Source organism: Danio aesculapii, chromosome 2 (genome assembly GCF_903798145.1).
Source record: "Danio aesculapii chromosome 2, fDanAes4.1, whole genome shotgun sequence".
Lineage (NCBI taxonomy): Eukaryota > Metazoa > Chordata > Actinopteri > Cypriniformes > Danionidae > Danio > Danio aesculapii.
In genome coordinates, this window is record NC_079436.1 from 20,441,495 (window position 1) to 20,469,427 (window position 27,933).

At 38.7% G+C, this 27,933-nt stretch overlaps 1 protein-coding gene across 1 annotated transcript in view; it reads right to left on the minus strand.

The window, feature by feature from the left end:
* clcn2a (chloride channel, voltage-sensitive 2a) overlaps window positions 1-27,933 on the minus strand; it is a 93,694-nt gene that overhangs the window by 17,282 nt on the left and 48,479 nt on the right. Inside the window, exons 5-18 of the mRNA XM_056474534.1 lie at window positions 27,835-27,912; window positions 22,107-22,185; window positions 21,857-21,982; window positions 21,689-21,773; window positions 19,949-20,050; window positions 18,641-18,725; window positions 15,239-15,397; window positions 11,547-11,616; window positions 11,035-11,145; window positions 10,500-10,710; window positions 10,265-10,398; window positions 3,747-3,925; window positions 1,101-1,209; window positions 933-979 (exon numbers count right to left, since the gene is read on the minus strand). Coding sequence (XP_056330509.1) covers window positions 933-979; window positions 1,101-1,209; window positions 3,747-3,925; window positions 10,265-10,398; window positions 10,500-10,710; window positions 11,035-11,145; window positions 11,547-11,616; window positions 15,239-15,397; window positions 18,641-18,725; window positions 19,949-20,050; window positions 21,689-21,773; window positions 21,857-21,982; window positions 22,107-22,185; window positions 27,835-27,912 — 1,575 coding nt within the window. The remainder of the gene's footprint in view (window positions 1-932; window positions 980-1,100; window positions 1,210-3,746; window positions 3,926-10,264; window positions 10,399-10,499; window positions 10,711-11,034; window positions 11,146-11,546; window positions 11,617-15,238; window positions 15,398-18,640; window positions 18,726-19,948; window positions 20,051-21,688; window positions 21,774-21,856; window positions 21,983-22,106; window positions 22,186-27,834; window positions 27,913-27,933) is intronic.

Sequence of the window (27,933 nt, forward strand, 5' to 3'; positions counted from 1 at the left end):
TGGCGCAGTAGGTAGTGCTGTCGCCTCACAGCAAGAAGGTTGCTAGTTCGAGCCTCGGCTGTGTCAGTTGGCATTTCTGTGTGGAGTTTGCATGTTCTTCCTGCATTCGTGTGGGTTTCCTCCAGGTGCTCCGGTTTCCCCCACAAGTCCAAGAACATGCAGTACAGGTGAATTGGGTAGGCTAAATTATCCGTAGTGTATGAGTGTGAATGAGTGTGTATGGATGTTTCCCAGAGATGGGTTGCAGCTGGAAGGGCATCCGCTGCAAAAAACATATGCTGGATAAGTTGGCGGTTTATTCCGCTGTGGCAGCCCCAAATTAATAAAGGGACTAAGCCAAAAAGAAAATGAAAGAATGAATGTTTGAACTTTCAGAAGTGAAATTTAAACCACACTGAACTGAACTAAACTGAACTTCAACTCTGAAATCTGGACTTTACTAGACTTTACTATGTTAAGCTGCTTTGACACAATCTACATTGTAAATGCGCTATATAAATAAACATGAAATAAATTTAATTGAATTAAAATCACATCTGAAACTGACACATTAAATTTAAAGTAAATTTTAATCAAATTTATAAGTAACTTTGAGCCAAGATAGTCTTTCTCTCTAGTCAATTCTTAGCTCTGTTCTGATGAGTAATTCTCAGAAGCTTGATAAAAATACGGGCCCAGAATCAAATCTGTCAAAATTGCTCAAACAGCAGACGACCAAACAGAATGAAGTCTGAACAAAGCCTAAAGACAAGCACTGAAACATCAAAAAACTCATTCAAACAAGACGTTCAAGCTAACTGTGGCTGTTTTTTCTTTTTCAAGAGATTGTTCCTCTTATGTCTCTCATTCCATATTCAATCTCTGGACACCTGTTCAATCAACAGCTACATAAGTGTAGCGTATCACCCGCGATCCCCAGAGAGCCATCATACCTCTACTAACTCCTTCACAGGTTCCCCGCAGGAGAGGTTTGGAGAGCCTGCAGAAGAGGAGTGATTAGATTAGCACAAGATGGGTCCGTACCAGGGGGTCGCAGACAGTTCGCAACACAACATACATGAGTGGGAGTTGAACGTGTGAGTATTCATGAATATACACACTGTTGAGTGAGTCTGTGTTGCTGATTGCAGACACCGTCTTCAGAGCAGACTTGAGGGGGATCTGGGAGTTAGTCAACGTGGGGCTGTAGGAGGACTCTTCAGTGGAGATCTGGAGGAAAACAGTCTGTTAGATCCACTTATTAGCAAGGTACATAACTAAAGTAGACTTCACATACTCCCAGCTGTCTAACTGACAGCCTGCTGGGAAGGAATTCTTTGGGATGAAACGGAAAACATGAAAAATATAGCTGACGGTGATCTGACAAGCCTTTCTTCTTCTTAAGGAATACAGCTGGGAGTCGTAGACTCCAAAAACAATGTCAGACTAACATTGAGCATAATTAAAGAACTACCCAAAAGAAAGTTGCTTATTAAAGCCTGTAAGCTGTTCTGAGTTAAATATATATGTATGTAGGTCTGTGAAAACTCGTGGTGAATGCTTAGCTGTAAACATACACTATAAATGAATCATATAAAGGAGACCATGTGACTCACGCTGTATTCTGAGTCTTCTGAAGCCAAACTAAACAGACGATTGTCCTTAATTATGGAAAATGTCCCACTCCTACTCCTCATTCATTGCAAATCTCATTCTTCATCCCACACATTTGAGCATTCACTAACATGTGAAAACCACTGGCTTGTGGAAAAGCTAAATCAATCTGTACAATACATCTAATCGCAAAGCTCTTTTTCTTGTATTTTATTTATTTGAAGCAACCTTCTACATCATCTGATTTTGATTCTGTCAAGTGAAATGAAAATATTTACACTGTTAAAAATAACCTTTTTAAAAAAAATATCATTATGATGTATCTAGTGTTTCCCAGTACTGGGTTCCTGCTAGAAAGAAATCCGCTGTGTAAAACGTATGCTGGATAAGTTGGTGATTCATTTCCAGGATAAAATAAAGGGACTAAGCTGAAGGAAAATGAATGAATGAATGTATCTAATGTTTTTAAGCAAATAGTGTAGAGCAAGGGTTCTCAAACTCCGTCCTGGAGGTCTGCTGTCCTGCAGATTTTAGCTCCAACCCCAATCAGACACACCTGGGGTAGCTTATCAAGCTCTTACTTGGCTTTCTTGCAGGTGTGTTGAGGCAAGTTGGAGCTAAAATCTGCAGGACATCAGACCTCCAGGACCGAGTTTGAGAACCCCTGGTGTAGATCGTATAAATAGAAAATTTATTTGTTAAAACATCTAATCCATACTTTTAGATTTACAATTACCTGTCAAAATGTTAAATTAAATGAGCATTCACTGCATTCACTTACCACATGAAAACTATTGGGTTGTAGAATACATCTTTACCATATCAGTACATTTATTTGCAATGTTTAATTCTTTTATTATTAAAAGAATTCTGAATAATAAAACTAATTTATTTTTTTACTGTATTTTTATTTTAATCAAATTGCTAAATTATTAAGTAATATATCCAAGAACATGTTTTATTGTCAAATACAGACCAAGTCTTTGCTCCAGCAAATTGATTCTTTTTCTTTTCCAAGTTCAAAGTAGAATGTATTGTGTGATAAAGATTGTACAATTGTAGTTTTTGCCAAGCCACATTATTATTTATCTTTTTATTTGTTGGTAGGTTTATTATTTTATTGTATGCGCTTAAGTTGATTTTATCTATACTTTTAAAATATATATTTTTGTCTTTTTCTTTACTGTAATTTTCCATAAATAAAATTATTTTAAAAAATGATAAATTATTAACAAATCTCAAAAGAAATGTGAATTTCAGACTATTTCCTATACTGTTGTGATGTTTACAGTATTTACAGTAGTATGTATAGTTTATAGTATAAATTGCAAATATATTTGTTAAAACCCATAACTTGAAAATAATATGTGATTCAAAATTTGCTGTCAAAATGTTAATATTAGTACATCCTTTATAGTCCTCAATCAAATCATTAATAATATTAATGTGCGTGAGTAATCAATTATCAGAATTATTAGAAAGCCTGTAAACTTTACAGTTACTAAAAACAGAATTTGCAATTTTGAGAAAGAGTTGCAAGATATAAGCTCAGAATGGCAAAACAAAGTCAGAATTGAGAGAAATAAAGTCAGAATTGTAAAACTATAAAATATATAAACTAGACTATAAGAGTCGCAAAGTCTGAGAATGAAGTCTGAAATGTTTTAAGCTGGAATTGTAAGAAGTAAAATCTAAATTATGAGGAGAAAAGTCAGAATTGCGAGATGTTAACTTAGGATTGCAAAATAATAATAAGTCACAGTTATCTATTAATTAGATTAGAAATTATGATTTTATATTACGAATTTAAGTTCTCCCTGTGTTGGTGGGGATTTCCTCCGGGTGGTCCGGTTTACTCCACAGTCCAAAGACATGCACTATAGATAAATTGAATAAACTAAATTGACCTTAGTGTGTATGGGTTTTTCCCAGTACTGGGTTGCAGCTGGAAGGGCATCTGCTGCGTAAAACATATACCGGAATAGTTGGCGATTCATTCTGCTGTGGTGACCTCTGAAATAGAGACTAAGCTAAAGGAAAAAATGGGTTTTATAGATCATGCATAATTATAATGCATGTCATCTACCATCAGTTACTGCTTCACATCCCTTTCAACGCTGCCATTTAACTACCGCTCTCTGTAAGGCTCATACCAGGAAACGTACGCCACGGCCAGCCTTGGGGGGTGAGTCTGGTGTGAAGGTGGGCACATGGGTGCCGTTGTCCTGAGCTCGCTCTCTCAAATACTCCAGCCTCCGGGGTCGGCCGAGCTGCTGAGAGAGCAGCGACTGAAGCTGAGAGCGCTCGATCGAACCCAGCAGGATCATGGACTCTGGAGCCAGGGGACACAGGCAGGGGAGACAGCAGAGAGACCAGAAAGAGAGGGAAAGAGAGAGAAAGACAGAAATGAGAGAGACACAGCGGGACAGCTGGAGGAACAGGGGACAGCAAAGGGAAATGGTGGGAGGGCAGGAAAGGAGATGGAGAAGGTAAAGAATGTGTCTGTCACAGGGCATGAGGTGGAACTGTGGGATAACATTGCCAACTGTGAGCTTTCATCTGGGAACATCAAGCAAATGGATGGAAAAGAAAATACTAAAAGCAGTAAAACAGCACACAGTATTTGCAGCAACATCATTACACTATTTTGTATGTTTCCTTTTAGCTTCTCTTTAGCTCATTTTTAGTTTTTAAAGGTCCCATGAAATTCAAATAATGATTTCTAGATGTTAGTATTAGTATTGTTAGTTCCCCTTGGGGAGGAGAACTTCAATGCTATGTGGAAAACTTCCACTATAGGGAATCATCTGAAAGAGTATAAAAACGGGCCAATATAATGCCAATGAGTTGACGGCATCAGCATGCACAGCTGTCGTCAATGACAATCATATTGGCATAAAAGCGCTGCATGTGCTCAGCTGCCGCATGCTTTTCGCTTTCAGAGTCTTTCACGAGCTTCTGAGATTGAGTGTTTCTCCAACCTGTGTCTACACAGAGAGATCGAGAAGCAGCTTCAGAGCACGTATACGCAGTGGCAGATGGTCAAGCTGGGTTCGTCTCCCTTGCCTGGTGTCCTTTGGGTCCGCTCCTGCAAGTGCGGTTTGTATAAGGAAGCAAGTTTCTTAAAAGAGCAACACGGTCTTTTACAAGATGTCATTCTGACTGTGCGTTTCTGGATGTGGTGGTTCCCTGTCCCCGGATGATGGGCACGAGCACTGCGTTGCATGTTTGGGGTCCAGCATGTTAATGTGGTGCTCGCGGGCAGTGCATGCCATCATTGTGATGTCATGTCTGTTGCGCAGCTAAGATCGCAGCTCGCTCTTGCAAAAGGGTGACCCACCCCAGTTGTCCCCCGCTCTGTGGCTGGCACTTGGGCAGATCTGAGGATTATAGTGGGAGTAAATCCGCTGCCTTCGGGCTCGAGGACCTCCCACTCCTCATCGCGCTCCATCCAAGCTTCGAGCGAGAGAAGCGATCTGTCCACCTGGATGGTCCCCCTCTCACTCGATGACACCGAGGACCAGATGTCCATCACTGCATCAGAGGGTGGGCTATCATTATCCAACTAGAATCCGAACCCGTTGCCTCCCTCGGGGTTGTGAGCGTGGCGCCGGATCCAGAAGCGGATATGCTGGCCATGCTTTCCCAGGCTGCTTCGTCCGTGGGTCTGGAGATGGTTTATCCCCCAGCCCCACGGCCGGACCGACTAGATGGGTGCTATGTGGAGGATACTAAGAAGGCCAAGCCTTCTAAGCCTCCTGTCCCCTTCTTCCCGCAGGTGCACAGTAGGCTCACGCAGTCTTGGAGGGCACCTTTTTCTGGTTTGCAGCGATAGACCTCAAGGATGCATGCTTTCATGTCTCCATACTTTCACGCTACCGACAGTTTTTGCAGTTCGCGTTCGATGGTTGAGCATGGCAGTACAAATTCCTTCCCTTCGCGCTCCCTCTGTCTCCGCGGATTTTCACCAAGCTTGTAGAGGGTGCCCTAGCTCCCCTTCAGTTCTCGGGCATCCACATACTCAATTATCTTGACGACTCGCTGAATTTAGCCAACTCGCGGGAGCAATTGATTATGCACAGAGACAGGGTGCTCCGGCATCTCGACCTGTTGGGGTTTCAGGTCAACCGAAAGAAGAACAAGCTCACCCCTGTGCAGAGCATCTCTTTTCTTGGGTTGGAGTTGGACTCGGTCACCATGGAGGCGTGCACGCCGGGCTGATGCTGAACTGTCTGAGAGAGTTTGACAGAAAAAAGGTGGTCCAGGCATGTAGTCGTCTCAACAGACGCTTCCAGTACGGGCTGCATTGGCATATTAATGGTCTGTTGGCAGTGTTTCTTGATCTGCGCCGCTTTTTACTGGTGCTGAGAGGGCAACACGTGCTGGTCAGGACGGACAGCACGGCGATGTTAGTGTATATCAACCGCATGGGGGTATATGATCCCGCTGCATGTCTCAGCTCGTTCGCCGTCTGCTCCTCTGGTGTCTCACATGGCTGAAATCGCTGCGCGCCGTTCATATTCCGGGCAAGCTCAACTGTGCGGTCGATGCCCTCTCTGGCAGCTTCTAGCCCCGGGAGAATGGAGACTCCACCCTGAGTTTGTCCAACTTATATTGGCATGCTTCGGGGAAGCCCAGGTCGACCTGTTTGCTTCCTCTGAGAACAGCCATTGCCACTGGTTCTTTTTCCTGACCAAGGGCTCCCTTGGCACGGATGCACTGGCCCCCGCTGGCCTCGGGGCATGCGCAGATATGCGTTTTCCCCAGTGAGCTTGCTCGTGCAGTTACTGTGCAAGGTCAGGGAGGACGTGATGGCCCCTCCCTGGCAGATCCCTTTGAGAGAAGACCTCCTCTCTCAGGGACAGGGCACCATGTGGCACCTTCGTCCAGATCTATGGAACCTTCACATGTGGTCCATAGAGGCAGCGAGGAAGACTTAGGTAACCCACCGATGGGAGTGGTTAATACCACCACTCAGGCTATAGCACCCTCTACAAGGCATGCCTACACCTTGAAGTGGAATCTATTCACTGAGTGGTGCGCTTCTCGCCGAGAAGACCCACAATCTTGCCAGATCAGCATTGTGCTTTCTTTCCTTCAGGATAGGTTGGAGTGGAGGCTGTCGCCCTCCACACTGAAGGTCTACCTAAGAAGGTCAGGGACCTGGTGGCATTTTTGGTCAGTGACTCATGCCTGGAATTCGGGCCGGCCTACTCTCATGTTTTCCTTTAGACCCCGGCCTGGGTGTGTGCCCAAGGTTCCTACCACACCATTTAAGGATCAGGTAGTGAGCCTGCAAGCGCTGCCTGTGGAGGAGCAGACCCAGCCCTTTCACTGCTGTGTCCTGTTCGCGATTTGCAAATTAATGTGGACCGCACTCTGATTCTCTGAGCAGCTTTTTGTCTGTTATGGTTGTCAGCAGAAGGGAAGTGCCGTATCTAAACAGAAGTTGGCCCACTGGATAGTGGATGTCATCTCCCTCGCTTACCAGAGCCAGGGCGAGCCGTGTCTCCCAGGGGTGAGAGCGCACTCCACTCGGAGCGTCGCATCCTCTTGTGAGTTAGTATGCGGCGCCTCTTTAACAGACATCTGTAGAGCTGCGGGCTGGGCGACACCTAATACATTTGCAAGATTTTATAATCTGCGAGTGGAGCTGGTTTCCTTAAGTGTTTTGGGAAGCCCTGCTGTCGTTCCCATATGCTCACTTAGCCACGATGTAGTCCCCCCTCCAAGTGTCTTCCCTCCCCGCTATCCATCTTCTCATATGAGTACTCCCCCTTCTCAGGGCTAGTCCATATGTTATTGCCACCAGGTCTCCCATTCGGGCAGCAGGTGGCCTTCACAGCATCCTCACTATAGGGATTGAATGCTTTCCCAACATACTGTTGTATCTAAAATTCCTAGAATTTAACTAGGTGTACTTTTTACGACTCCTCAAGAAATATAACTAAACTGGAACAGGTAATTAGGTAAGTAAGGGCCACGTTGGAAGGCTGTGCCTCTGGTGATGCAGCTGCGCTCATACTGCTGGCGCGCCCCTCACCAAAGACATGGTAAGGTTCTTTCGTTGTGGCATTTTCCACAGATTTCCCCATAGTGGAAGTTTTCCACATAGCATTGAAGTTCCCCTCCCGAAGGGGAATGCTCTGGTTACTAAGGTAACCCTCGCTCCCAGAGGGGGGGGGGGGGGGGGGGACGGAAATGCAATGTTCCTTCGCCACAATGATTGTCCCTTAGCTGTTGAGCGTGAAAGTTTCTACAGCTAGAAAAGGATGCCTCAGCTGAGCACATGCAGCACTTTTATGTCAAAATGACTGTCACTGACGACAGCTGTGCACGCAGACGGTGCCAACTCATTGGCATTTCATTGGCCCGTTTTTATACACTTTCAGATGATTGGATTCTGACGAAATCCCCATAGTGGAAGTTTTCCACATAGTATTTCCGTTCCCCCCCTTGGGGAAGGAGGGTTACCTTTGTAACCAGAGCATTTTTAAGATATCTATAAGCTAGTGTGGTCCAAAACAGTGACAAAATTCATATCTCAAATGTTTCAAAATCAAATATTCAACACATTGGTCAACTTTTGGTTGTGTTTAATAGTGCTATATAAATAAAATTGACATTGACATGTTTAGAAGATATAAAACTGATATAAGCATGTAAATCTTGTAGTATGTCACCTCCGCCTAAACAGATCAATGGTTTTATTCACGTCAACCCATACTACAGTTTCTGTTTGTCAGTATCAGTATTCTCCTTCACTTTTCATCTGATGTGCTCGAGGTCAACCATTCTCACTGGCAGTGCTGTGATAAAACAAAATGCTATTAGCTGTTTTTTTAAAGGAGAGGAGCTACACTATGTACAAACATCAAATAAAAATGCATATTTCAAAACACTTCACGGGACCTTTAAAAGATATTAAAATATACTCGCCATTTTTTCACCACCTACGTTTTTTTTTCTTCTGTTGAGCACAAATTAAGATATTTGAAAGAATGTTGAAAATATTTCAACAGACAAAATTAACTTAAACATGTTTGGAACAAATGGGCGAAATTACCCAATTTTCTTTATGGGTGAGCTAATTTGTAAGCTACTTTCAGAAGCTCTTCCCCCTAGACATATATACAACTATACATTTTTAGTGTTAGACCAATATATTAACACACAAATTCTATTAGCCTATTCTGCACATTAAAAACCTAAATGTTACCCTTGTAATAAGAAAAAGAAGAAAAAAAGCTGATTGCAGTTCACTCAATGGTCAATGGATTCAAGGGTTTATAATCTTTACATAGAGCCCCTTTTTTGATATCCATCTTCAGGCCCACACGTTTCATGACACATAATCCAGGTAGGGGTGAACCATATATGGTTAATGATGGATCAGGCTTCTTCTTCTTGTTTAATGGCGACTAATTCATTAGAAGCATTATCGTTACCTACTGTACTGGTGTCAATTTAAATGTTAGCTATCGCAAGAATGTTGACATGATTTATATGTGCAATGTTTATTAACCTTTACAACCTTTTTTTTCTTAATGACATGTACAGATGAATTGTTCACCGCAAAACTAGCAATGTGTGCTAACAAAATCATATGGTTAGTTTTGATGTCTTGGGGACTTTAACAATACTCGAAATACTACAAATGAATAATTAGATTTTTTTATCAATATAATGAACCATAACATTTTTGACTGTAGGTTCTGATGAGAAATTTGGTAAATGTTTATTTATCCTGTTGTTTATTAATGTGTACACCAACCCCAACCCTAAACCCACTCCTTACAGTTATGAAAATAACAGTGTTTATTAGTGTCACAAAAATGATGCTATATACAGAATGTACACATTCTTAACTGTAACCGCTAGTCGTAACCATTACTATCATCAGAAGGACCTCCCACTTGCTGCAGTGGAAAAAGAAATAAGATTGTGTATGACTCCCATGAGCTTGGAGGACTGCATCTATACAACTCTACAATGACTCAAGTAACTTTTTAATAAAGTCATCTGGAATAACAAAGAAAGCGTTCTTGCAGGACTCCCACAGTTCATCAAGATTCGTTGGATTTGTCGTCAATGCCTCCTCCTTCATCTTACCCCAGACATGCTTAATAATGTACATACTGGTGACCAGGCTGGCCAATCCAGGAGCACCTTGATTTTGATTTCGAGGCTGAATTATGAGAAGGAGTGCTCTCCTGCTGAAGAATTTGCCCTCTCCTCTGGTTTGTAACGTAATTGGCAGCACAAATGCCGTAACCATTACTATGAGCAGAAGCACCTCCCACTTGGAGGCCTGGATCGTGTGGTCGGAATTGTGTGTCCTGAAACGTGTGTGGATTTGCAGCTGGATATTATTGTTTTTCAGGATTCTTAATATAAAAAAAAGAAAAACTACTTTGCTGTCTAGATATTGGCATCAGCAATTGGAAACCCATTTGCTGACTGAAATCTTGCCAAAAGTGGCAAAGTGGCTCCGCAATCAAAGATTGATATTGCAGCAGAATCCCTTTATATCAAGAAGAAATGGGGGAAAAACACACTTAAGGAAGAAGACAGTCTAAAAAGTCTGATGTGAGATAGCTGTAAAGATATCTGCCATTTCCGCCCTCTGCAACATACAGTACGGATATATTTTCTTTTCTTATTATCTCACCTTTGGACTCTACGAGGGCCAGGGTTTTAAGCTGGCCTGTCACAAGTGCCTCCTGGAGGTCCCGGTAAGAGGAGGAGAGAGTGATATACCGCACATCTCTCACCATTATATCCTCCACGCGGATATTATATTTCCTACAGGTTAAAAATGAAAGGACAAAGTGGGGGTGAGCATTTAAAATGCCAGGGGAATTATATGAGGGTGATGAGAACTTCAATAGCATAACAGCACTCACTCCTGTCCCCAGCCCAGCTCTGGCAGATAGGGAAGTTTCTGGATCCGGATGATAGAGTCGTAGAGGGAAGGCTGCAGGCTCTGAGCCACGGCATTGGCCAGGATCACGGCGATCATCACGGGCAGGATGTGCGAGATTTGACCGGTCAGCTCGAACACGATGACGGCGGTGGACACGGTGTGAGTGACTGCGCCAGAAAGAGCCGCCGCCCCTGTGGGAATCACCATTTCGTCCGGCATCAAATTACAGTAGCAGTCACCCGCCGCAAGCCATCTGATTTCCTATTGTGCTCCTGACAAGCTTTCTGCTCCGCTGCACAACGCAACGCTACCACCGAAGCCATTTCCACAGGCAAGATCTAATTTGGCTGTTGGTCTGTGTGGGTTAATGAAAAATGTATGACTCTTGCATACAACGCCCTGCAGGTTCAATTACGTGTGTGAATAAGATCTCGCCGAGACGGGCTCAAACTGATGGCTTTTGAAAGAAAACAAATGGACATCTGTGTGAAGGCATGCACAATGGACGCTCTCACCTACAACTGCGTAACCGCCGGGAACTATGGGATACACAGTGCTGTCAGCGTGTATCCCGTCGGGGAAGAAGGCCGCCATACTTTCACCCACCAGTCGACCGAATGCCGCCCCTGTACGACACACAGAATTTGCATTGTCGATATTTTGCATTGTCGACTATTAGACAAGAATGCAAATTTATAACACATATTTTGATGTATACTCACACACATTGACTCCAGAATAAAGCTGCAGTGATTTTTCACGAGTTTACACACAGGCTTTAGTGAGTCAGACAGTGATGAGGGATGGAAATGGAGAACACGATCGCAGGAAAAGGAAACAACCATTAAGAACAAACTGAAATTTGATGGCTGGTATGAACACAAGTGCAAAGTAATGGCGCTCGCTCATACAATAGTGACTTGAAATGAAAACAAAACAAAATAATAATAATAATAAAAAAAAACACATTTCCCACAATGTAGTTGACTTTAAAAAGCAACACATGCACACACTATAAATCACATACCAATGAGGAACACTGGCATGAAGGCCCCGCAAGGCACAGGCATTGTTGTGGCCACGGCTGACATCCAGAACTATAGGAAAACATTCAAAAGACTGAAGGTCGCACACTTGAGCGAAGACATCCTTTAATAATTAATCCATTTCACATGTGCAATCATCATGCTGTGCAGAAAATCATAACTGCTGCAGACTGAAATCTCTGCTGATTTTCAATACAACAGCATGAGTGTTTTAACACAGCAGTTCAATAAACAATAGGTATTGAGCAACTGACATTTCAGACACAATATGACCAGATTAATTTATAATTAGAACAATTAAAAAAAGAGGCCAATGTAATTATAAAACGGAATCTGACAGCTGTGTAATACGACATTACATTTGTTTCTCTGAAATACTTGTATGGGCACTTGCAACATTTCAAGGTAATACCTTAATAAAAACGTACTAATATACACTACCTGACAAAAGTCTTGTCACCTTTCCAAGTTTAGCAACAACAAATAATAATTTGACTTAAAGTTGATCATTTGGCAAGTGGCTTATATGAAAGGCAAAGGCCTCTTATGCTCATGCTACCAAAATAAAATAAGATCATGTCTTGATTTTTAATTATTTAATTAGGACAGAAAGGTCTGACTTTGCTGAGACAAGTCTTGTCACTTAACAGAAATTATGTGCAGTATAGAATATAAAGTCATGGTGCAGTGGAAAAGGAATTAATATAAGCTTGAAGGACTGCATCCATACATGTATATCTCTGTAATGACTCAAATAACATTTAAATAAAGTAATCTGGAATGGCAAAAAAGCGTTCTTGCAGGACTCTCAGAGTTCATCTAGATACTCTGGCTTCAACTTCAATGCTTCCTCCTTCATCTTACCCCAGATATGCTTAATAATGTTCATGTCTGGTGACTGGGCTGGTTAATCCTGGTGCACCTTGACCTTCTTTGCTTTCAGGAGCTCTGATGTGGAGGCTGAATTATGAGAATGAGTGCTATCCTGCTGAAGAATTTTCTCTCTCCTGTGGTTTGTAATGTAATGGGCAGCACAAATGTCTTGATACCTCAGACTGTTGATGCTGCCATCCACTCAGCAGATCTCTCACACGCCCCCATACTGAATGTAACTGCAAGCCATGATTTGTCCTTCAGACTTGATTGATTCCTGTGAGATTCCATGCATCTTCCAATAGGTCTTCTGCAGTATTTCTGATGATTGAGATGCAGTTCAACAGATGATTCATCTGAAAAACCTTCTGCCACTTTTCCAAATGATCAACTAGAAGTCAAGTTATTATTTGTTGCTCTTACAACTGGATCGACGACAAGACTTTTGTCAGGCAGTATATAATAATGATTCAATATAAATTATAGGCCTATGGTTACATTGAAATAACTTTCACTTAACCGATTGTTCTTTGCTTTGTATTGAATTATGTGATAATAAACAGGTAGGATTTTAAAATGGCTTCTTCTTAAAGGGATAGTTCAACCAAACATGAAAACTTATGTCATAATTTACTCTCCCTTTACTTGTTCCAAACCTATATGAGTTTCTTTCTTCTCCCTTCTGTTCACAAAAGAAGATATTTTAAAGAAAACTGAAAACCTGTAACCATTGGCTTCCATTGTATTTATATTATTCCACAGTTTATATAGTTTTTTACTTACTATAATTGTCAATGGTTACAGGTTTTTAGCTTTCTTCAGAACATCTTCTTTTGTGTTTAACAAAAGATACCCATAAGGTTTATAACCACGTGAGCAGGGTTGGGCAAAATACATTAAAATGTATTTTAAAATAAAATACCAAATACCTCAATTTTAAGTGTATCAAAATAAACTACAAAATACAGCAGCCACAAAATGTGTCAAAATAAAATACTGTATTTTTGTATTTTGAAAATACTACAAAATACTTTTACAAGGGAGCTTGAAATCGCAAACCTTCTATCAATAGGCCTATTGGATCAATCCCTTCACCATGACAGCAACAGCATTTCACCGAGCAAGTTTAACTTCTATGCCAACTCATTCATCTCTATTGTACATGAGGGGCTATTCATAAAAATGTAACGTGTACTTCACTTTGAATTTAGTAAAAATTTTGTACAAATTTTATTTAGAACACCTTGTCTTAAAGATGATCTCTTTGATCACTGTAATAACCAGATAATGCAGATAATGAGTTGGAATATATTACTAAATCTCTTGATTGTGAAAACTCCTAAAAGTTTCAAAATGTTTGTAATTGAAATCTTTAATACTCAATGTAAAATCATGATTTCTGAAAACTTTCCATAAATCTTGCTGTTTTTTTGCAGTTGTACTCTTCAATACACAATATAACATGATATCTAAAAAATCTGTTTTTGCTGCCATAATACCTGAGTTGGGAGTTTTTGTAGATTGGAGTATTATTAAATATTTTTGTCTCATACTGATAAACTATGGTAAAGTTTGTAATTAACTATAAAAAGCACCTGCAGATCAGCTACTGTCATTTGAAATAGCCAACTGAGTTTTGTACGTATTGTCACTTCCAGTAGGACTTTTATAATGTTTGTCTTATTTTTCTCTCTTATATTGACTTGCTACTGAATTTACCCCTGCTATTGGTCTGTTCCTTTCTTTATGTGTCTCGCATAATTTCCATCCATACTTCAAGCATTGACCACCTTCTCCAATATTTGTCAAATTTCTAGTCTAATCTTAAGCCTTGAAAAATAAAAAAGAAAGCACCAAAGGCCACATTTTTATGATGTCATAATGTAGACTTCTTATAAAGTATTTTACAAGATTTTTAAAATAAAAGAAAGTTAAATACATTATAAATACAAAAGCAATAATTATTAACTAAATAAATAGTATAAATCTTAATAAACAAATAAATTTCTTTAGAAAGTCAATCCTTCTTCATTTAGATTCTTTAGTACTTGGTTTGTGGTTGTGTAATTTATAAAAATAGAATTCTACTAGTTATGCTGCCTTACTTGTCATCTGTAATGCAAGTACAGTTTATCTTTGTTGCCTGTAATGCATGTATGTAATGCATTTTCTAAATCTAACATAATAAACATTTATGGATATATTTATATATAACATAATAAACATTTATGGATATATATATATATATATATATATATATATATATATATATATATATATATATATATATATATATATATATATATATATATATATATATATATATATATATATATACACATAACATAATAAATATATATATAACATAATAAACATTTATGGATATATTTATATATAACATTTATATATTTTTCTGATGTCGGAACTCATCAGGGGTCTAAGAAAATATAAATGGATGATTCATTATATAGGTAATAAATACATGTTTGTTTCTACTGCAAATGCTATGTGCATAACACTGGAATTGCTTTTTTGTATGTCATAAGATATGACTACACATTTTCAATGTCAATTATCTGCTTCTTGGAATTGTTTTTCTTAGAGGAAGCTTTAATGAGGTAAGAAAACATTTTAAAATCAACAATTTTCAATTCATATATTGAGTAAAAAGCCTTGTTTTATTCTGTGATGACAATTTGCTACTGTATATCATTATCATCATATGCCCTTCAAGTTAACAAGTGCTTAACCTGCTAACATTGAAGTTGTTTATTATTTTACAGAGCATGGTGAGACTCACCTTCATGACAATGAAGAGGAGGAGTGTGATGAACACACTGACTTGTGGGTGCTTCCAGGCCTGAGGTACGTGACTTGAGTACTCAAACTCCTCAGCAACACCTTGCTTATACCAGGTCTGGTTGTCAAACAGTGCCACCAGTGACTCATGTTGAGTCAGCTAAATGAGGAGGCAGAGCAGTTTGTTATTTAATGCTTAATTACTGATCTGGAACAAATAAATCTATCAGCAGGCAGCAGACTCGAAAGACTGAGAATTCTGGCTCTATTAAAAAGGAACAAAATATTGAGAAAGATAACCAAAATTAGTTTAAAAAAAAAAGTATTAGGGTTGATTCAACATGTATATGTGCAAACCAAGTGATCTCAGATACCAATGTTATGAATGTGGCTGATCAGACACATATTTATTTTTGCTTTATTCAACAAATAATACACAATTAACCTCTCCCACCCAGAAAATACTGGATGGTCAGTGTGTAATACGATTCCAAAGGTATTTACAACACAAAGCAATGCGCTTGGAATGGACACTGAGACATGGTCAAGCTCCTATACAACTTGCTTAAGACCTATGCTTTTAATGTAAACTCTATTCCCTTTAATGTAAACTGTTATTCCCTCTTTGTGTGAAATCGGGTGTTTTTCAACAAATCTCTTGCTCATGTATTAAAATTATGGTTTTAATCCTCCTGCAAATTAATGTTTTAACAATACCACAGCTAAACGAGATTGTAGATAGTTCTTGTTCAATGTCCCTGGGAAGCTAACCGGGTGTCCCCAAAAAACGTTTACATTTTTTTGTTAATACATATGCAACATATTAACATTTTAAAACACTTTAAACATTTTTTCATCCACATTCACCCAGAATGCATGTGCAAATCACCAAGCTTCTCAACAAAGTACTATAGGGTGTGCCTTGGGGGAGTTAGCTTTCACATTGTTCAGCTCAGCTCTTGAGGGTATTACACCCTTAAAAAGGTGGTGACTAAGGCCGCACACCGGAGAACACTAGAAGAAGAATGAGAACCAACACAGACACCAGGAGAGGGAGTTGTTCTGTTCCAGCTCAGGACAGCTTCTCTTCCGGTCCAGGGAGCAGGCGTGGACCCTGACAAAAATGGGTTAACCACACAGCTCAGATATTCCCATCTCCGATACTTTTCTTTCTTTCTTTATCGTTGAGAGTCTAGTTAAGTTTAGTGCGCCGCTAAACCAGAAGTCAACATGACTAGCCCTTTTGCCACCTCAGAACTTGAAACGACAGACTCCATCCCACTCCAAGCCTCACAGGACAAAGAGCGGACCACCAGCTAACCATGTGGAAACATTAGCTCAACAGAGAGAGTTCTTCACATGACAAAAGGAATGCAAGTAATGCCTCCAGATTACCACTGAACTGGTGTAATTTAAATCCTAAAGAAACCATAGAAGGGTTAAATTGATTATTTTTAGTTCGCTTGGTTTGGTCTTACAAGCTCCAAGGTTTTTCCATCATTACACTCTCTCAAACTCTTATTTTTCTTACTTTACTCTTCTCTACAACTCAGTATGAATGTGTGTTTGTGTTAGATGTTAGTTTCTGTTAGATTAGTCTAAAAAGTGTCATTTTGTATAAAGAAAGGTGCCTGCCCTGTGCATATTTATGAATCTAATGTCTCGATCTTGTTGCCCTGCTTAACATATATGTGTTTATATTTTTGATAGCAATAGTCGTAGTTAAAGTCAACTGTCCATTTGAATAGGGAAAAGTGTAACAATAAAGATGGTTGCTCCAGTGAAGGAACCCCCCCCCCCCCCCCTTCAAGTAAAGGAGCCAATTATTGACTGATATAGACTGACAATTCTCTGGGGGAGGAGATCAGTTCAGATGTGTGTTTTTATGTAGCTTCATTGTTATAAACCTGTCTGAGATCAACAAATGAGCTTAGATCTCAGTGAATACTTGCCTCACAGACATGAGAACTAACTCTACACAAAGCTTGAAATCTCTATGTTTAAACAAAATAAAAAATGAATGTTCTCTGGTTTTGTAATCTGAATGAAATGATCATGAGTCACAGTCTGTTCAATACAAATCACACGACAGCAAAAACTTGAATGCCCACAAACTTGTAAACAACAAATTTGCTTTCATTTCAGGAGAATATTTGCTATCAGAAATAAGTTGTTGGAATAATTCTGCTGCATTATTCAGAGGATGATACTGTGTCACACGTTCGTTCGTTCAAAGAGATGGGAGCTGTACTTGCATGCCTGAAAGGCATTTCAAGATGGCCATTGAGTGGAATGACTTTACTTTGACCATAAACAGACCACCCCCGAAGTGTTCACTTGTGGGTCTGTTTGAGGTTCTATATATTTATGATTTGTGAAAGCAAAGAGACCCCAGTCTGCCTTGTCTTTTGTTTTGACAGTTGCACCTGGAGGCTTGGCATACCTGCAGCCATGTTATATCATTGATTCATCAACAAAAAACTTTACACCATGGCAGGTCGCAGTGCCATGGGGTCTCAGGGGGGAGCTGTGCACTTATTGAAATTTGGAAAGAGGATTACATTAAACACCAACAATCTTCAACACATAAAAACATAAAAGTGTTTCTTTTGTTTAAAAACAGAGTAAAGGGGATATAGGAGAACTGTGCTACAAAACTCTGTAATGTTGAGTAAATATACATATACTGTATCTATTTATATTGGTTGTGTTAATTACCTCATTAAAGAGAAAGTTCTCCCAACAATTATATATTTGATTTTATTCACTCTTAAGCCAAATGTGTATATGACTTTCTTCTTTCAGACATTATATTACTATTTTTATAATAAATGCTGTTAAATTTATGATACCTGAATTAATAACCAATGGTAATTAATAGAAGCTTATTTTGATATGTTTTGATTATTATTGTGAGCTAAATGTAAAGCAGACATTAACATGGCAATATCAAACAAGGCTAATCAAGCAGAGCAAATACTTTAATACAATCAGTTCTTAAAAATCGATCGATGCAAAAAAAGTATGTGTATGAAGTCTTATGAAGTCGAGTGGTCTGAGATCACTTCATTGCTGAAGAGAACCAACAAAAAAAGGGGTTTTCTTTTGAGTCCATTAAGTTGTGAACACCTAAAATGACTGAGATCTCTTTTGGCTGGTTCCCTTTCTGGTTCGCTCTAACTGAACTTGTTTTGGATCTTTAAAAATTAACTATACATGAAAACAATCTTACTGTACAGTTAGGTTAGAGTAAGAAAAACAAGGTAAAATGTATATGCAAAGTTGCTTATAGTCAATAGAAATGCCTGTTGAGGGAGCAATATTAAGAATTAGCAGATATTAAGCATAGAGTTGCAAAGTCAAGTCAAAAATGTAAAGAAAAGATAAATCTGAAACATCAAACCTGGCCTGCCATGAACTGTCCAAACCCTGGAGGAAAGGTAAGTGTAGATACAAGAAGAGTCACCACGGCCGGATACACTAGTCTTCTACAGGAAGCCAAAATCGAGAAGAAATAAATAGCATTTGTATGAATTGAATAAATTTTAACAGTAAATACACACTCGCTGATCACTATATTAGGTACACCTCTTCAACTGCTTGTTAATAAAAAAATGTAATCAGCCAGTCAACTCAGTACATTAAGACATGTAGATGTGGTCAAAATGATCTGCTAAAGATAAATTATTTAGGTCACTCAGGGTTGTTGCTCCAAGATGGGCTGTTCTGAGTATTTTTGCCAAAATTAGTAATAGAAATAGTAAATTGGAAAAGGGTTTCTGGACTGATGAGTCTCAATATTGGCTGCAATTGGATTGTAGAGTCAGAATTTGGCTGAAAAAAAGATGAAAGCATGGATATTGTATCATTGGTTCAGGCTGCTGCTGGTGTAATGGTGTGAGTGAGATTTTCTTGGCACACTTTGAGCTGCTTAGTACTAATTAAGCATTTTTAAATGCCACAGCAAATCTGATTATCGTTGCTGACCATGTCCATTCTTTATGACTACATTGGATCATATTGTGATGGCTCTCCAGCAGAATAGTGCATCATACCACAAAGCTCCAATCATCTCAAACTGGTTTCCTGAACATGGCAGTGAGTTTAATATAGCAAATGGTCTCCACAGTCGTCAAATCTGGGATGCCATTGCAACACTGTGGACCAAAATCTCTGAGGGATATTTCCAGTGACTTAATCTCAGTAGGCACAGAATGTAATATGACATTGATCTTTAGTTCTATTTTGGTTGCAACATCAGGTGACCAAATTTTTACATCAATTGCTGGGTAATACCAATAATACCTGGCATTGATTTTTGGTGATTTTAGGCGGTGGCATTAACTAAAATCCAACATCATTTTAACGTCATGATAGGACATCCGTACAACGTAATACAGTCTAACATCAGTAGATGTTTGGGGGGTGGGGCTTTCTTTTTGTGCATCATTCCCTCATTAACAGTAAGAGGGGTGGTCATCAGAGGAGGACAGCCACTCCAAATGCAGATGCAAATGGTCCGACTTTGATTAAAAATTACCAAAACAAACAGAGGACTAATGGTTCATCTAATGAATAAGCAAAATAAACACTGTACATTTTGTTTTCACACTGATTTAAAGGTGCACCTAATAAAGTATCCAACAAGTTCATACTGTAAATAAAAGGGCACTAAGAAACATTCTAGAAGACGCAGTAAAAAGAAACTCACTTTTTTAGCAAAAACTTGTTGATGGTTTTCTGCTTTCTCATAGACTCCACTATGATCCTGTTCAGATAGACATACAACGCTCCTCCAAAACCACTGGCAATCCTGAGAAAGACATTAGAGGGATAATTTTGTTACCCTTTACTTGTTCCAAACCGGGTTTGAGTTTTTTCTTCTGCTAAACACAAAAGACTCTATTTTAACGATCTAGGCGCAAAGCTATTTCAAGGATGAAAAAAATATGCTTTGTGCCACAGCGTATGGTCTAACAAGGTTGTGCTTATTCTCTTAACGAGTTATGGGTGTGTTTTAAGCATAACATGCATTAAACCAATCAGAGACTCATTTCCCATTCCCTTTAAGAGTCTGTTGCGTTGTGCCATGGCGCATTTGCTATTTACATGGCAGACTTTGTAAGTGGAAAAACTGAACTCTTTACTAGCGAGAAAACAGATCATCAGAGCGAGAATAAAAAACGAGCCTCCACCATTCAGCCTCTTTAGTTTCTCTTTACTTTACTTGTACACTTTACTTCTTTACTTTCATGGATAAGGAAACGGTGTTGTTCGCATATTGTCACCTTGGAATTATAAGGTTCTATCTGCATTCTAAATGATTTTGAGATATTGAGCTTAAAAGTTTTGCATTCCATAGCAAACAGGATGTGTGTAACATTTTTTCTTTTAAATAAAAAGTCTTAAAATGTAAACAACTTATAAAAAAAACATCCCAAAATGTAAATAAGTTGTCATTTAATAAGAATATGTCAATAACTCAATTTTGACAAAAATGTCAGATAGAATCTTATAATTCTAAGGTGACGAAATTTAATTTTGTTTGTTAAGCACATAGATTTGTTTAATTTCCAGCAAACGAATAAATAAAAAATAATAACGATGTATGGTCAAAAGATATGTGTTTATTGCTGTACATCCTGTGTGTATTAAGCAAGGTATAAGCGTTTTAAACCTGCATAGGTGCTGGACTTTTTTATACCAGCTTTCAGTTGGTCAGTGGCGCAGTCTTTTTCAGTTCCTCAAAATAGCAACGTGCAAGCAGTGCGCCTTAACTTACCCTTCTTATAGACCAGCACACCCATGAGTCCACAAAGTGACATGAATGGATTTGCTATTTAAACAACGTGACACAAAACATGAAAATTAGGGTTGCGCTGGTCTGACAATAGCAACAAATCGCACCAAACACATCTTGCGCCTTATTGCGCCAGGTGTATGATAGGGCCCAAAAGAATATATTTTAAAGAAAGCTGGAAACCTGTAACCATTGACTTCCATAGTATTTGACTTCCCTAGCTCAATGGTTACACATTTTTGACTTTCTTCAAATACCTCATTTTGTGTTCAGCAAAATAAAGAAACCTATAAAGGTTTGAAACCACTTGAGGGTGAGTAAATAAATAGTGAGTAAACAGTTATTTTTAGGTCAAATATAAAAGAAATTCCACAAAAAAAATGCAAAAGGCTAAACTATAACCATTGCACGTTCTACTTTACAGCACTAAGAATAACAAGTTGGATACAGAGACTTACATTTTCTCTGCCAGCCAGACTACAACTTTCAGGTATTTGAAAGCAATAGCATAAGCTTTCCAAACAAACGGTGCTAATGAGATTTGACATTTTAGCACAAAATGTTCTTAGACAAGGCTATTGGATTGCGTGAATTCTGTGTTGCAATCAGACTTGTTTTCAGGATGCAAAAAGGCAAAGGTAAGACACAAACCCGAGCACAGCGAAAGCAGGAAGCTCTTGTAGGTCGAAAGGAAAATCCAGTCGAAAGCGTGTTTTAAAGAGGGCCGTGATGGTCTCTGCAAGATGGTGAGGAGAGAATGACAGGCTGAGCTTTATGACGAATGAATCATCTGGCTATCATAATGGATTCCTTCCTCACCCTCATCCTTATTCCACACCGCCAGCACCCTGAAGATAAAGGCACTGAAGGTTGCAGCGAAGAATCCTCTCCAGTAGTTCCTCACGGCGAAGAACGTCGATGTGACCTCAATACTAAACAGCACTCCTGCCACAACACAGAAGATCAGACGACAAACAGCTCTGGGAAGTGTACAGGGGAACGCTACTGTCTTAAATGTGATATGGCGTTATCTCCAGTGGCCAGCTATGATCACAATGTCTGGTCTTACCTCCAATGGGGGCCGCAAAGCAACAGCCCACCCCCACTGCACAGGCGGCTGACAGCATCTCTGTGTTTCTCAGCTCGTTCTGTCAGATTAACAAGAAAAACCCAATACATGCAAATCCGCTTTCAAACGACTGTCGCTGTGGCATTTTACAGGCAGCCAAGAGTGGAACAGGGTAATTACACTGACAGAGACATGAAACCGACATGCTGAACAAGGTATTGCTATGAGCACAATTAAAAAAATGGACAAGCACTGCTCTTTCATTCGCCATACGCTAACTTTGTCAACATTTGTTTGCTACGGCCAGGGAGGATGAAGTCCAGGAGATTCTAAATTAAATGGAAAAAAATGGTAAACTTGGGAAAAAAATAATCACAAATGGAGATTAAAAGAATAAAACTAGCTTAATTTGTATTTACTTTAAAGCTTTCAATCAGTCTGATCACATGGACACAGCCAAACATGATAATAGCTGCATCTTACCTTGTTTCCCTCAAAGGGCTCTTCCTTCAGCAGTAAATCAAAATAACACATATACATGTGAGTATCTGCACTGTACGTTCGTTCAAAGCCTATCAACACTAAAAGTAGTGTTAAACACTGCATACCAAAGAAAATATAAAGGAAATGTTGATTTACCTCTTTCCCTCTGTGAAAAGTTCGGTTGTGGTTAGATTTTATAATGTTTTGGAGAAAAGTCTCAGAAACGAATGGCTGAATTTATTTTATGAAAAACATGTATACTGTAAAACATCTATCTATCTATCTATCTATCTATCTATCTATCTATCTATCTATCTATCTATCTATCTATCTATCTATCTATCTATCTATCTATCTATCTATCTATCTATCTATCTATCTATCTGTCTGTCTGTCTGTCTGTCTGTCTGTCTGTCTGTCTGTCTGTCTGTTCATCCATTCATGCATCTGCCTATCTGTCTCTGTCCATCCATGCTGCTACCTATCCATCCTTTTATCCATCTATCCCTGCATCCATCCATTTCTCTGTCTATCCATCCATCCATCCATTTATCCATTCATACATTCATTCATTATCCATCCATCAGTCTCTGTCCATCCATCCTTCTATCCAACCATCCATCAATCCATCCATCCATCCATCCATCCATCCATCCATCCATTCGTCTCTAATCATCCATCTTTCTATCTATCCATCATTTTATCCATTTATCCACTTGTCTCTAACCATCCATCCATCCATCCATCCATCCATCCATCCATCCATCCATCCATCCATCCATCCATCCATCCATCCATCCATCCATCCATCCATTCTTCTATCCATCCATCCATCCTTCTATCCATCCATTCATTCAGCCATCCATCCAACCATCCATCCATCCATCCATCCATCTGTCTCAGTTCATCCATCATTATATTTATCTATCATTTTATGCATCCATCAATCCATCCATCCATCCATCCATCCATCCATCCATCCATCCACCTGTCTGTCTCTGCCCAGCCATCCTTTTATCCATTCATCCTTCTGTCTGTCTGACCATCCATGCATCCATCCATCCTTTTATCCATCCATCTATACATATATCCATTCATTATCCATCCATCTTTCCATTTATCCATCCATCCATCCATCCATCCATCCATCCATCCATCCATCTATCCATCCATCCATTTATACTTCCATTTATCCATTCATCCTTTTATCCAGCTGCCTATCTGTCTCTGTCCATTCATCCATCCATTTATTCATCCTTTTATCCATCCATTCATCCACCCATCCATTTATCCATCAATACATCCATTTATGCTTCTATTTATCCATCCATCCTTTTATCCGTCCATCCAGCCGCCTATATGTCTCTGTCCATTCATCCTTCTATCGAGCCATCATTTTATCCACCCACCCACCCACCCGTCCATCCATCCATCCATCCATCCATCCATCCATCCTTTTATCCATCCATTCATCTGTGTCTGTATATCCATCTTTCTATGCATCCATCCAATCATTCATCTATCCATTTATCCATAAATTATGATGTTACAATATGGCAACATCATCCTCTTCATATTGCTGCTAGCATATTTTTCTCTCATCCAGGCCTGAACTGGAGCATATTCATATCCCGCACTCAAAAGTAACACCCACAGGTATGAAGTGTCAGACAAATAATTATCAGCACGGCCTGTTACCCCGAAACCCACTGCCTGATTGACTGTGTAAACATGCCATTGACATTTGCCTAATTAAAGTGCATTCAATTATAGCGCAACAGTTAAAATGTGCTGGAATGTTTATGGTCTCCGATTTTCTGTCAGATTCACTCTGCCCTAACAACATGTTATTGATCCATTCCCCGGCATGCTGTGATTTCTCAAGTTGCGTTGTGGATAAAGTATAAAGGCTTGATGTGGCTTCACACAAAGGCCATACGACTCGACTCATTTTACGCGTGACTTACAAAGGCTCCGTTCACTGTGCATACAATTCCCTCAAGAACCAATACCTCATGTACTCTGACTAATCAAGGTCTAACGGAAAACCCTAGAGATCCCTCAGCTGCTTGTTTGTATGATACACGCAGATGAGACTGGAAGAACAAGGCCATGACGTTCCAAGTGCAGTGACATGTAAAGTGATGATACAAACACAAGTCATTGGCAACGCTTTATAATATCTCTCATTAATAGGTCATTATTAATAGCCCATTTTGTTAAAAGGCCTTTAACTAGTGTATTATGATGTTTATGGGTCAATAGTTAAACTACAGTCAAATATTATGAGCAGATCTGCACCCCAAATGTTTATTTTTAGGCGTCTTCCCTTTTTTTGATCACATAGACAGCAGGAGAGTGGGTGTCTGAAAATATCAGACAGATTCAAGCTGATATGTGCACTAAAAAGGTAACAATTTAAAATACGGTTTCAATTGTTAGTTAAGACTAGGATTAAATACATTTACATATGGAGTTATACATTAGTATCTCTATGAATGCTTTTAAATGTCGCATTTTTTGAGTGAACTATTCATTCATTTATTAATTTTCCTTCGACTTAGTCCCTTATTTATCAGGGGTTGCCGCATCGGAATGAACCATCAACTATTCCGGCATATGTTTTACGCAGCGGTGCCCTTCCAGCCACAACCCAGTAGTGGGAAACACCCATACACTCTCACATTCACACACTACAGCCAATTTTGTTTACCCAATTCACTCATAGCGCATGTCTATGGACTCAAAAATAAAGACAATATGTGCTCCACAAAGAATTGCCAACTGGCCCAGCAAGGACTCGAACCAGTGGGCTGCTTGCTTTGAGGGGACAGCGCTAACCACTATGCCACTGCGCCACCTTGAGTGAATAAAGAAACAGAAATGTATCATACTAAAAAAATTTTAAAATCTGAACAAATATCTTATGTGTTTGGAAGGACATGTAAATGTCAGTTTTCAAATCATCTAATGTAAACGAATGACCTTTATTTCAGCATTTATTAATACATTCTTAAGATCATAAGTTGTATATTAACATACATTAGCCTATTACATGGCTCTCTGGTGTAATCAATTCTGATTGGTCAGTCATGATATTACAAGGTAATTCGTAACTTTTTGATTTAGTGGCTAATTCCTTTTAATTTGTACATTTTAGTAGGTTTTGCTCATCCCTCAATGAGGGGTAGACTTAGAGGTGGGTTTTGTGGGCACATCTCCTTTTAAAATATGTTTTCGTATGAATTAAATTGTATGAATGTGTACAATTAGCCAATACATAAAATAATTATGTTTCCTCGTGAAATTGGGTTTCCCAAATAACAAACGCTGAAACTAATAACAAAGGCTCATCCGTGTACTACGAATCATCTTCACCATTAGTGAACACATTCATGTTATATAATAATCTGTCACGTGATGTACAGGACTGCTTGACGCCATCTTGTGACTGAATAATACGCAGGTTAGTGTAGGCTGCATTCAGCCATTTTTTTACATTTAATTTTACAATTTACATTTAAGCGCTCTTTACATTTAATTAGAGTTAATACAATCCCACAAAAAACATAGTAATTTATAATAAATACTGTTGTTTTTTCAAACCATACTATGGTAGAGTGTATTGTGCTGCTTTTATTATAGTATATGCAACACTAATGAACGCTTCAACATACTATATTATTATAAATACAGAGCTGTTAAACTATAATAAATACTGCAGTCTACTTTACTGCAGTAAACTGTGTTGTATTGTAGTATGACAAACCCTCTAAAAATACAATATTGGGTAATTTGTTTATATCAATATAGTTGTTGTATCACCATAGCAACTAAAGAATTACCATAACAGACAGATTAATTCAAGTATTTATTATAGTATGGTTTAAAACCTCTGTAGTATTTTTCATGTGGGTTATTCCAGCTTAGATCAAGATTTGTGTCTAATTGTATTGTTTTGTTGCAAGTAGCCATATAATAAGCAGAATAATGTACAACTCTGACCTTATTGAATTTTTTTATGTGCTTCTTTAGCATGTGATTAAATGAAAACATTACTAACATCAGAGAGCAAAAGTGATCAAATTCACTCAAAAATTATTTCTGTTGCTTGTTCAAACCTACTTTTTTTTAAATGAGCTGAATCAACACAAATCTTGAGTTTATTTGTAGACAACTTAATTGTTTTATGTTCAATCCACTTAAATTTGTAAAAAACAATTAAATTCTCTTAATCTATTTGTGTTGGGACAACATGAAAGAATTAAGTTAGCTTATTAGTTTTTACAAAATTAAGTGGAAGGTGTCCCCAAAAAGTTTTTAAAAAACTCATTTTAAATAAGTAGTTTGCGATGCCTTACTTTATATTGGCAAGACGAGTAGGCCTTTAAAAATTTCTGGACATCGATGCGCTATTTGACACCATGATCCTTGAAGTCCGATTGCACAGCATTTTTCAGCTATGAGACACTTAGTCTCCACTCTATACACAGGGATTAAAGTTGTTAGGTATTCACGTGGGGGGGATTTTAATAAATTGCTGTTATAACGTGAAGGCTTTTGAATTTTCCCTCTAGATACGTTGTCTCCAAGAGGTTTAAATGAGAAGTTTGATATTCGTCCTTTTCTTTAATATGTTTAATCAGTCATTTGGGTAAGGGTTTTTTGTTATATTTTGTTGCTTTTTTATGTTTTATTCTGTTATGTTTTTTTCTTTATTAGGGATATATTATTAAGATTTGTTTTTGTATTTTTGTTTTGAATATGTAAGTCGTGGAATTTACTAATGTGTATTTTTATATTTTTTTGTGGTGAGATTATATGATCCGGAAGTGTATAAAAAGAGCAACAAGCTGTGATGAGTACTATCTGATGAATAGCCGCTTGAAATGTTACACGCATTTTTAGTTTCATAAATTGGTATTTTTGGAGCATTGGTGTTGCCTCCTTTTTGATTATATCTTTGCACTTTTTGCTGTTTGGCTGAGCACCCATTTAGATTGATGTGCTTGTATTGTGGATTTTTCCAATAAGTAGTTTGAACAAACAGCAAACATAATTTTTTTGAGTGCTTAATAAAAAAGCCATTACTAATGATTTAATAAAACTGCACTTTTATGAAACACAATAACAACATAATATTTCATGCTAATGCACTTAATAGAAGTTATTATAAAGTGTTGCCAACTTATGAAATGTCAGAAAGGTACTGAAAAATGACAGCATCAGTAGAGGTGTTTCTCACCATGTAGATTCCTCCAAACAAGGCCATGAATTTGCTCAACAGAGCAGCACACAGACTGGCAACGTGAACAAACGGTCCCTAGAGGAAGCAAGAGGAGAT